Raw genomic sequence first — 12,740 nt, 5'->3', positions numbered from 1 at the left:
ATGTACATTTCTATGACTATATTTGGTTTAAAGTGTTACCTCACTTTATAAAAGCAACATTAGTTTGAAGAAAAATCTGGAATGTTTCACCCAGACAGATAACAAAATTGAAGATGTGAATAACTGATTTGTATTTTTAAACTCGTGAAAAGTTGTTATTGTTGACATTTGTTTAAGAATTTATGCTTTATACTCACTTTAACAATCATGATTATACACTGAGCATTTAAACTGAGCCTCAAATTATGGTCAAATATATATAAAGCCATCCTATGTTACAATGAGCGCATAGAGCATGACATGAATTATTTTGATTATTCTAGTTTAACTAAATATTCTTTTAATAAATTTATGACTAATTATATAGTGTCTATAGAGTTGTACTTAAGGTGGTATGGGAGTCTAAAATAAAAATGATAGAATTTGTTCATACTTTGCCAAAATGTAGTATCTATTGATACATGATAAAAAATATTATAAAAATGATAGGTCACCGTGCATTTTTTCAAGCTACGGGTCGTGACAAAATCACACATTTTGTATGGATTATACAGGAAAAAACACCATTTTGTGAATAGAAACTAAACGAAATGATAGAATTGTAAAATAAATTAGGAAAATATAGCTTTCAAACAATGCTTTGATAATATCAAAAGAAAAGATAGGGTCACCGTGCGTTTTTTCCGGCTAAAATACAAAGTAGGAAAATTTCATGAACAATCCAACAGAAAATGCACTGTTTTAGAGTTACCTCCCCTTAAAATGACAATTTCAAAATATTTAAAACAACCAAAAATAATCTACACTTGTACATATATTTATATTTATAAGTTATATTCTTATAAATTGGATCTTTTAAATGTAAAAACACATGAAGTATCTGTATTCTTGCATCAAAGTTTGCTAATTTGAAAGAAAATATGGACCTTAGATTCTCTGTTTTTTACAATCCAAGATGGCGAAAGACACCCATACCACCTTAATTGTGCATATTGATAAATAAAGTATATAACTCTTTGTTTCCATCTCTATTTTAGTACACATGGTCAGTGAGGGATCCAAAGACATGTTGATTACTTCTACTAACAGTTCATTAAAACTAGAGTGTTATGCAGATAATGAAGTCCTTGATAATGATGGTAAAATTTATAGCAGCAAAAATTTATGACTTGAAAATTAGTACTTAATTTAGACATGTACTACCACCATAGATTTCCCCTATTTACCATTTTCACTGGTATTAAACTGATAACTGTAATTGGAATAACGACTATCCCAATATGGCAATGGCAGATATATGGAACATTTTCATGATTTAATCATCACCATAATTTCATCATATGCTATCAGATTTACGTTTTGAGTGTCAATATCAATAAAACACTATCCAAGTATGATTATCTTCTTCTCATTTTTTAGCTCACCTGGCCCGAAGGGCCAAGTGAGCTTTTCTCATCACTTGGCGTCCGTCGTCTGTCGTCGTAGTCGTCCGTCGTCGTTAACTTTTACAAAAATCTTCTCCTCTGAAACTACTGGGCCAAGTTTAATTAAACTAAACTTGGCCACAATTATCATTGGGGTATCTAGTTTAAAAAATGTGTGGCGTGACCCGTCAAACCAACCAAGAAGGCTGCCATGGCTAAAAATAGAACATAGGGGTAAAATGCAGTTTTTGGCTTATAACTCAAAAACCAAAGCATTTAGAGCAAATCTGACCTCGGGTATAATTGTTAATCAGGCCAAGATCTATCTGCCCTGAAATTTTCAGATGAATCAGACAACCCGTTGTTGGGTTTCTGCCCCTGAATTGGTAATTTCATGGAAATTTTGTCCGTTTTCACTAATTATCTTGAATATTATTATAGATAGAGATAAACTGTAAACAGCAATAATGTTCAGCAAAGTAAGATATACAAATAAGTCACATGACCAAAATGGTCAGTTGACCCCTTTAGGAGTTATTGCCCTTTAAAGTTAATTTTTAACCATTTTTTGTAAATCTTGTATATCTTTTACAAAAATCTTCTCCTCTGAAACTACTGGGCCAAAATAATCCAAACTTGGCCACAATCATCATTAGGGTATCTAGTTTAAAAAATGTGTGGCGTTACCCGGCCAACCAACAAATATGGCCGCCATGGCTAAAAATGGACATAGGGGTAAAATGCTGTTTTTGGTTATAACTCAAAAATAAAAGCATAAAGAGCAAATATGACTGAGTTTAATTTGTCATCAGGTGAAGATCTATCTACCCTGAAATTTTCAGATGAATCGGACAACCCGTTATTGGGTTACTGCCTCTGAATTGGTAATTTTAAGGGAATTTTGTCTGTTTTCGCTTATTATCTTGAATATGATTATAGATAGAGATAAACTGTAAACAGCAATAATGTTCAGCAAAGTAAGATTTACAAATAAGTCAACATGACCAAAATGGTCAGTTGACCCCTTTAGGAGTTATTGCCCTTTTAAAGTCAATTTTTAACCCTTTTTCTTAAATTTTGTAATCTTTTACAAAAATCTTCTCCTCTGAAACTCCTGGGCCAAATTAAACTAAACTTGGCCACAATCATCATTGGGGTATCTAGTTTAAAAAATGTGTGGCGTGATCCGTCAAACCAACCAAGATGGTCGCCATGGCTAAAAATAGAACATAGGGGTAAAATGCAGTTTTTGGCTTATAACTCAAAAACCAAAGCATTTAGAGCAAATCTGACCCCGGGAATAATTGTTAATCAGGCCAAGATCTATCTGCCCTGAAATTTTCAGATGAATCAGACAACCCGTTGTTGGGTTTCTGCCCCTGAATTGGTAATTTCATGGAAATTTTGTCCGTTTTCACTAATTATCTTGAATATTATTATAGATAGAGATAAACTGTAAACAGCAATAATGTTCAGCAAAGTAAGATATACAAATAAGTCACATGACCAAAATGGTCAGTTGACCCCTTTAGGAGTTATTGCCCTTTAAAGTTAATTTTTAACCATTTTTTGTAAATCTTGTATATCTTTTACAAAAATCTTCTCCTCTGAAACTACTGGGCCAAAATAATCCAAACTTGGCCACAATCATCATTAGGGTATCTAGTTTAAAAAATGTGTGGCGTTACCCAGCCAACCAACAAATATGGCCGCCATGGCTAAAAATGGACATAGGGGTAAAATGCTGTTTTTGGTTATAACTCAAAAATAAAAGCATTAAGAGCAAATCTGACTGAGTTTAATTTGTCATCAGGTGAAGATCTATCTGCCCTGAAATTTTCAGATGAATCGGACAACCTGTTATTGGGTTACTGCCTCTGAATTGGTAATTTTAAGGGAATTTTGTCTGTTTTCGCTTATTATCTTGAATATGATTATAGATAGAGATAAACTGTAAACAGAAATAATGTTCAGCAAAGTAAGATTTACAAATAAGTCAACATGACCAAAATGGTCAGTTGACCCCTTTAGGAGTTATTGCCCTTTAAAGTCAATTTTTAACCATTTTTCTTAAATTTTGTAATCTTTTACAAAAATCTTCTCCTCTGAAACTCCTGGGCCAAATTAAACTAAACTTGGCCACACTCATCATTGGGGTATCTAGTTTAAAAAATGTGTGGCGTGACACGTCAAACCAACCAAGATGGTCGCCATGGCTAAAAATAGAACATAGGGGTAAAATGCAGTTTTTGGCTTATAACTCAAAAACCAAAGCATTTAGAGCAAATCTGACCCCGCATCATTGTTAATCAGGCCAAGATCTATCTGCCCTGAAATTTTCAGATGAATCGGACAACCCGTTGTTGTGTTGCCACTCCTGAATTGGTATTTTTAAGGGAATTTTGTCCGTTTTCACTTATTATCTTGAATATGATTAACTGTAAACAGCAATAATGTTCAGCAAAGTAAGATTGATAAATAGTTCAACATGACTGAAATGGTCAATTGACCCCCTTAGGAGTTATTGTCCTTTATAGTCAATTTTTAACGATTTTCATAACATTTGTAACATTTTCCACTGAAACTACCAGGCCATGTTCATTATAGAGAGATAATTGTAGCAAAAAGAATGTTCAGTAAAGTAAGATCTCAAACACATCACCATCACCAAAACATAATTTTGCCATGAATCCATCTGCTTCCTTTGTTTGATATTCACATATATAGACCAAGGTGAGCGACACAGGCTCTTTAGAGCCTCTAGTTAAATAAATACAGCTGTCAATTATATTTCTGCTCTCATTCAGCATTGGTAGCGCAAAGGAATAATCAAAAGAAGAAAACGATACTATTATTAAAATTCTAGAACAGCCAATATATTTCCATACATGTACAAAAATGAGATAAACCTATCCCCAACGAAAAATGCTTATAATAGTACAATTTTCTTACTAAAGCAAACAAGACATATTAATTCTTTCAGTTAACAGCTCACAAATGAACACTTTTGGGTTCATGATTAGAATATTTACTCAATGGCACATTCTGATTAATACATGACAACGTTGCACCATATATGATAAACATGTAAAATGTACATTGAATACTAATTGAATACAAAAAAACTATAAATAACTACTGATAAGTTATACAAAATCTCTTTATACAATAGTAACCATATTTCTTTACTTGGGATAACCAGTGCACACATAAACAACAGTATTGAAAAACCTTGCAGCTGAGTAACTATTGACAAAAAAAAGCAACATTTGAGAGCAATGACTGTAAAGATTTTACCTACATCTGCTGTCGCCATATTGGGATAGTCGTAATTCCAGTTACGGTTATCAGTTTAATACCTGGTTTAAGTCTTTGTGAAATTTGCACTTCAAAAAAAAATTGCAGAATTTATCTTTGCTTCAATAAAGAAAGACTTGACATGAGTAAAGTTTTATCCTATCCAGTACTATAGACAAAATTCACATAATATTTCATTGCATATAAGTAAATAACCACCAATCAAATTTTCCACTCTTTTTACCTGTGTGCAAGCTTTAGTAACCATGTTACCTCAAGTTTCCAAATTTTCTATAAAAAAAAACTAACTAAAAAAATACTATTGCATTTGAAATTTTATGACTGGATATCAAAACCTAGATTAAGACAATAATCCTTTAAGGAATGAAACGAGCATATAAAAATAAGTTCACTCATATCAATTATTTAATGAATGATTTTACTCTATCCATTCCTAGCACTAAAATGAAGAAACTATCAGCCTAGCTACTAACTAAAAGCAAGACATTTTGCCTTTACTTTGAAAAGTAACTTATTAACTTTAATAATGAAGATTTTTGAACACATACTACATATGAATTTGAACAAGGAGAACCAACACTTAAAGTGGTTATCATGCAGTTAGGTAATAGTGGGTGGATAGCAAAAGGTGTTCACAGTTACCTTTCACTATAAAAGTAAAATACAACGATAACAAAGACAACAACACCCATCAATTACCGCATGGGAAGAGTTTATTCTGCTCGACATGTTTTGCCAACAATACTACATATGTACTCAATAGGTATAGGTCACCGTCATTCACATAAAAGCTATGCTAGTTGAGCATAATATACATTTATTGTAATAATTCATTAATTATTAGTTCTTAAACAGAGTTTTGCATGTTGAGTAAAAAACTTATTTAACAATATGTATCAATCTTTATTTCAGTACACATGGTTAGTGAGAGACCCACAGATACGTCGAATACCTCTTCAGACATTTCAGTGAAACTAGAGTGTCCAGATAATGAAATCCAGGATACTGATGGTAAAATTTACAGATAACATTTAGCCATTTATCCTGTAAACATGGTAAATGAAACAAGCAAAAGTATAGCTAACCTATTAAATGAGAAAACCTCATTTTGTGTGTTGCTTCTCTTCCTTCAACAATATGTTAATTATGATCATGCCTTTATGTCCTATTGGTACCATGCATAGTGGTATTTGTCATCCTTGCTTATGATTATTTCATTTGGGTTATTTTGGAAGGAAAACGGGGAAAAAGGTGTCCACAAATTGTTTTCGTCAACGGACAGACTTTAAATTGATAGACAAGACTTCAAAAATACCAAAAACGCTAACGGGTTAACCGGACTTTTTTCCATTTTGATAGATTCGATATAAATCTGTATTGAAATCATAAAAATGTCGTCGTGTTAATTAATTTGACAGATCAATTGTCAAGTAAATTGATTGCTCTTGTTCATAAAAAAAAAAAAATTGATTAGACTTCGGGGTAGGATCTTAAAGAAACATAATTAGTATACATGTTTTTTTTTAGCAGTAAGTTTAAATCAGTAATGAGATTAAATTTTATTAATTACTTCATTATTTCGTTTTTGATCTAATATTTTGTAAACCTACATCTAAATGTGCAACCTCCATAGTGCAAGGGTTAGTCTTACTTTAAATGAAAAAATAATAATTGTGAAATGCAAACCAATGTGAATGTGCTAAATGTATACGTGTTAGTACGAGTAACACGCTTTAAGAAAAAAAGAAAGAAAAAAAAAACAGTTAAGAAACAGGTTGTACGATGACCTATAGTTGTTATTTTTTGTGTCATTTTGGTCTCTAGTGGAGAATTGTTTTATTGGCAAGCATTCCACATCTTCTCGTTTTATATTAAATCATTTCTAATTGAAACACACCGCATTATTTTCGGAGACAACAAGAGAAAAGGAAAGAATCAGTTTCTGACATATGACATATTCAATTCTACGAGATTAAGATTTTTTTTCAATCTGAAGTTGGTACAAACGTTATAGTTGATACGATGTATTTGATTATTAAAAGTCAAACTACGCCAGGAATCCTCACGTACAAGCCCTATAATGCTAAACAAAAAACTTTAATTCTAAAAGCGTATTCATGTTTCGGATGAAAGGTTGTCAAATGACACTCATACCACATCTTATATCTATGTGGAGGATTCTATTGATAAGGCTTTCAAACACCAACTTAAACTACCGGTTAGCCGGTTAATCGGTCGAATGATTATCCGAGTAACCGGTCAGACAAACGTGTACGATTTGACAACACTACTAAATACTCATTAAATATATTTATTGCTTATACACAAATGTTGAGTTCATAAAATTATTAAAAGATAGGTTTTCATTTGTATTTCAGTACACATGGTAAGTGAGAGACCCAAGGATACATTGATTACCTCTTCAGACATTTCAGTTAAACTAGAGTGTCCAGATAATGAAGTTCTTGATACTGATGGTAAAATATACAGCAGCAAAATTTTTGAATAATACAGATTTTTATGAAACTTATATCAAAGGTTTTATCAGCATTGTCTAGGACAAACTTGAAAATCAGTGTGTATCAATTTGTTTTAGAGTTATGTCCCTTATTGTCTTTATGACCAAGTTTTATGAATTTTTTATCAATATTTTTGCCAAGTTAGAATAAGTGAGTGCTGATTAAAAAAAAATTAAGAGTTGTGCATCTTGGAAATATTGACTATGGAAAATTGCATTATTAGGGCTTTTATGTGGACAATTCAGGTCAGGTTATCATAGGTTTATATCAGCAATGTTTTTGACACTTTTAAAAATAAGTACTTATAAATAAGTTTTCAACAAGTAACGTCTCTTGGAAATATTTAATTATAATGAATTCACATTTAATTTAAATTGTATTTGCTCTGAAGACTTCATTTCTCCAAGATCATTTAGATTGTTTTAAGAACAAAAAAAATAGTTTTTTTGTAGTTACTGCCCTTGTATCTTGAAATTAGATCAATTATATTGCAACACAGGGAACATTGGAACTCTGTTCTCTTATTCATGTTATTATTATGGTCATAGAATTATTTTGAAATATTTAACACTGACAGAATGGTGGTTATATAAAGACTATAAAGGACTAAATTTATGGTCTTTTTTTTCAGATTTGCTTGACAATCATATTGTTGAAGATACTGATGGAGTGAGTTTGCATGAGAATCATCAGCTGGTTGCTGAGAACATTAAAGTTGCACATGTTGAAGGTTAATATATCATATACTTGTATGTAAATGACTTTAGAAAGAATTTGCTTATAATTAGTTGGAAAGTTGCTTTCTTTAATTGATAATCTTGTCAGCATTTGATTGATAATTAGTTCCCCCTGCCTTTAAACTCAGAAACTTAAAATCTAAAAATTGGACAGTACCTCAAAGAAATGTGGATCTTAAGGATCAAGATTGTCAAAATTTAACACTTTTTGACCCAAAGTTGGTTATCAAGTGCTAAAAGCGTTCAATTTTCACAATTTTTTGGTCTGATCTCTTGACCCTGAAGATCTAGGGATGCTGATATAGGTACCTAGCTGTAGTATGTATTTAGAGTGGACGCAATATAAAAAATTCACCTCATCAGTTGTTAGGTGGGAGTGGATCTGATCTGGAATCAGCAGTCTAAAGAAGATCATTTAAACCAAAAATACAGAATTTTTATGACTATTTCCGATTTTTTTCTTTAACTGGACCTGAAACTGGAAGGAGTCAATTCCTATGTATATACAACATGTATATTTCAGTAATATTTAACATCAGTATTGATATGCTTACAGGTTTGCACTATTTTTGCAAGTTTTAGGCCTCTGAACTTCCCGTGTAAGGAACTGAAGGGAAACCCTCCAGAAAACTCATTTTTATCCGATTTCAATTTTTATACGACCGCAAATTTTGAAAAAATTTTCGTCGTATATTGCTATCACGTTGGCGTCGTCGTCGTCGTCGTCGTCGTCGTCGTAGTCGTCGTCGTCGTCGTCGTCCGAATACTTTTAGTTTTCGCACTCTAACTTTAGTAAAAGTGAATAGAAATCTATGAAATTTTAACACAAGGTTTATGACCATAAAAGGAAGGTTGGTATTGATTTTGGGAGTTTTGGTCCCAACATTTTAGGAATTAGGGGCCAAAAAGGGCCCAAATAAGCATTTTCTTGGTTTTCGCACTATAACTTTAGTTTAAGTTAATAGAAATCTATGAAATTTTGACACAAGGTTGATGACCACAAAAGAAAGGTTGGGATTGATTTTGGGAGTTTTGGTTTCAACAGTTTAGGAATTAGGGGCCAAAAAAGTGCCCAAATAAGTATTATTCTGGGTTTTCGCACAATAACTTTAGTTTAAGTAAATAGAAATCAATGAAATTTAAACATAATGTTTATGACCATAAAAGGAAGGTTGGTATTGATTTTGGGAGTTTTGGTCCCAACAGTTTAGGAATTAGGGGCCAAAAAGGGACCCAAATCAGCATTTTTCTTGGTTTTGGCACCATAACGTTAGTAAAAGTAAATGGAAATCTATGAAATTTATACACAAGGTTAATGACCATAAAAGGAAAGTTGGTATTGATTTTGGGAGTTTTGGTCCCAACAGTTTAGGTAAAAGGGGCCCAAAGGGTCCAAAATTAAACTTTGTTTGATTTCATCAAAATTGAATAATTGGGGTTCTTTGATATGCCGAATCTAACTGTGTATGTAGATTCTTAACTTTTGGTCCCGTTTTCAAATTGGTCTACATTAAGGTCCAAAGGGTCCAAATTAAACTTAGTTTGATTTTAACAAAAATTGAATCCTTTGGGTTATTTGATATGCTGAATCTAAAAATGAACTTAGATTTTTTATTTTCGGCCCAGTTTTCAAGTTGGCCCAAATCGGGGTCCAAAATTAAACTTTTTTGATTTCATCAAAAATTGAATAAATGGGGTTCTTTGATATGCCAAATCTAACTGTGTATGTAGATTCTTCATTTTTGGTCTCATTTTCAAATTGGCCTACATAAAGGTCCAAAGAGTCCAAAATTAAACCAAGTTTGATTTTAACAAAAATTAAATTCTTGGGCCTCTTTGATATGCTGAATCTAAACATGTACTTAGATTTTTGATTATGAGCCCAGTTTTCAAGTTGGTCCAAATCAGGATCTCAAATTATTATATTAAGTATTGTGGAATAGCAAGTCTTTTCAATTGCACAGTATTGTGCAATGGCAAGAAATATCTAATTTCACAATATTGTGAAATAGCAAATTTTTTTTTAATTAGAGTTATCTTTCTTTGTCCAAAATAGAAAGCAAGAACTATCTTATTGCAAGAATTTTTTTTAATTGGAGTTATCTTTCTTTGTCCAGAATCAACTTAAATCTTTGTTATATACAATATACAATGTATATTCACTTTTTACTACCAACTGATAAATTTAAATAATCTTTACCATTCAGTGATAACAAGCAGTTTTTTTACATCTTAATATTTTATGATGTATTTAAATGAGTAGTTATTGTTGCAAACTCCATTAGTATATTTTAATTGAGATTAGTTTTGGAATAAGGGAAAGGGGGATGTGATTAAAAAATTGGGTTCAATTTTTCTCATTTGAAATTTCATAAATAAATAGAAAATTTCTTCAAACATTTTTTTGAGAGGATTAATATTGAACAGCATAGTGAATTGCTCTAAGAGAAAACAAAAATTTTAAGTTCATTAGAACACATTCATTCTGTGTCAGAAACCTATGCTGTGTCAACTATTTAATCACAATCCAAATTTAGAGCTGAATCCAGCTTGAATGTTGTGTCCATACTTGCCCCAACTGTTCAGGGTTCAACCTCTGCGGTCGTATAAAGCTACGCCCTGCGAAGCATCTGGTTCAAATTTGTATTTGAGCTAAAAATGCAATTTATACATAAGAAAATTTAAGTAGATAGCCTCAGGTTGAGGGAACATGCATAAATTTCGAAATAAGTATCATACAGTTGTCTTCTAACAGTATAGAAAGCAATTGGAGCCAAATAACAATGGTTTGGGTACACCCGTGGTTTCACAGTCACAGCATGGAAAGGGTTAATAAACAAAAACAAATATAGAAATAATCTTTAAACTGGTTTAAAGATAACCCTTTTATCTGGAGGCCTTAATAACACATTTTGACTCAAAATAAGATGAAAATAGAACCTTAAACTAGAATAAATTCAGTTTCTACCACCATGTGCCTTAATACTTTCCAAGCTGAATTGTTTCCCAAAAATGTATAATTTTGTTTATTTCCAATTTCTATGCATATCTATACAATATAATCTGACATTTTTTGGTCAAGTTAGTTGAAGTTTATAATCCTGGAACCTTTGATAACTATTTATGATAAAGTTGAAGTCATTTCAACTTAAAACTAATACACTTCATTATGAATTGATTTTTACAAATTTTGTTTAGAGGCCACTGAAAACCCACCTTTGTGTGTAGTAATTTCTCACTATTCAAGACCCATTAGTGGTCTTCGACTGGTTCCTGCTCTTTGGTTGTCTGGTCATTGTCTCTTTGACATGTTCCCCATTTCCATTCCAAAATTACATATCAAATAAATCCTAGGTTTTGACCCTAATTTTATGGTTTACTGAACATGGAAAATAATAGCATTGTATCATGTCCAGTGCACACCCCAAATGTATTCTTAGAAATTGTATACGACCCCAACACCAATTCTGATACCCAATCATTTTTAGCTCACCTGTCCCGAAGGGACGCCATCACTTGGCGTCCGTCGTCGTCCGTCGTCTGTCGTCCGTCGTCGTCTGTCGTCGTCTGTCGTCGTAAACTATTTCAAGAATCTTCTCCTCTGAAACTACTGGGCCAAATACTTTCAAACTTTAACTGAATGTTCCTTAGGGTATCTAATTTATAAATTCTATCCGAAGTTTTGATCTATCAACAAACATGGTCGCCATTGCTAAAAATAGAACATAGGGGTCAAATGCAGTTTTTGGCTTATATCTCAAAAACCAAAGCATTTAGAGCAAATCTGACACGGGGGTAATATTGTTTATCAGATCAAGATCTATCTGCCCTGAAATTTTCAGATGAATCAGACAACCCGTTGTTGGGTTGCTGCCCCTCCAATTGGTAATTTTAAGGAAATTTTGCTGTTTTTATACGACCGCAAAGTTTGAAAAAATTTTCGTCGTATATTGCTATCACGTTGGCGTCGTCGTCGTCGTCGTCGTCGTCGTCGTCGTCCGAATACTTTTAGTTTTCGCACTCTAACTTTAGTAAAAGTGAATAGAAATCTATGAAATTTTAACACAAGGTTTATGACCATAAAAGAAAGGCTGGTATTGATTTTGGGAGTTTTGGTCCCAACATTTTAGGAATTAGGGGCCAAAAAGGGCCCAAATAAGCATTTTCTTGGTTTTCGCACTATAACTTTAGTTTAAGTTAATAGAAATCTATGAAAATTTGACACAAGGTTTATAACCACAAAATAAAGGTTGGGATTGATTTTGGGAGTTTCGGTCCCAACAGTTTAGGAATTAGGGGCCAAAAAGGGACCCAAATAAGCATTTTTCTTGGTTTTCGCACCATAGCGTTAGTATAAGTAAATACAAATCTATGAAATTTAAACACAAGGTTTATGACAATAAAAGGAAGGTTGGTATTGATTTTGGAAGTTTTGGTCCCAAGAGTTAAGGAAAAAGGGGCCCCAAAGGGTCCAAAATTAAACTTTGTTTGATTTCATCAAAATTGAATAAGTGGGGTTCTTTAATATGCCGAATCTAACTGTGTATGTAGATTCTTAATTTTTGATCCCGTTTTCAAATTGGTCTACATTAAGGTCCAAAGGGTCCAAAATTAAACTTAGTTTGATTTTAACAAAAATTGAAACCTTGGGGTTCTTTGATATGCTGAATCTAAAAATTGTACTTAGATTTTTGATTATTGGCCCAGTTTTCAAGTTGGCCCAAATCGGGGTCCAAAATTAA

The 12,740-nt window shown here is 32.4% G+C and overlaps 1 protein-coding gene across 3 annotated transcripts in view; it reads left to right on the top strand.

The window, feature by feature from the left end:
- Positions 1 to 12,740, top strand: part of LOC134683025 (uncharacterized) — a 36,740-nt gene that overhangs the window by 19,429 nt on the left and 4,571 nt on the right. For 2 of the 3 annotated variants that reach the window (XM_063542026.1, XM_063542027.1), the window contains exons 3-6: positions 1,038 to 1,139; positions 5,655 to 5,753; positions 7,121 to 7,219; positions 7,893 to 7,991. In XM_063542026.1, the coding sequence (XP_063398096.1) occupies positions 1,038 to 1,139; positions 5,655 to 5,753; positions 7,121 to 7,219; positions 7,893 to 7,991 (399 nt within the window). The remainder of the gene's footprint in view (positions 1 to 1,037; positions 1,140 to 5,654; positions 5,754 to 7,120; positions 7,220 to 7,892; positions 7,992 to 12,740) is intronic. The other variant, XM_063542028.1, reaches the window with a different exon arrangement.

The sequence above is a fragment of the Mytilus trossulus genome, chromosome 9 (genome assembly GCF_036588685.1).
Source record: "Mytilus trossulus isolate FHL-02 chromosome 9, PNRI_Mtr1.1.1.hap1, whole genome shotgun sequence".
Taxonomy (NCBI): Eukaryota; Metazoa; Mollusca; class Bivalvia; order Mytilida; family Mytilidae; genus Mytilus; species Mytilus trossulus.
Note: the sequence above shows the minus strand (reverse complement) of the source record. Positions and strands in the feature narration are given on the sequence as shown.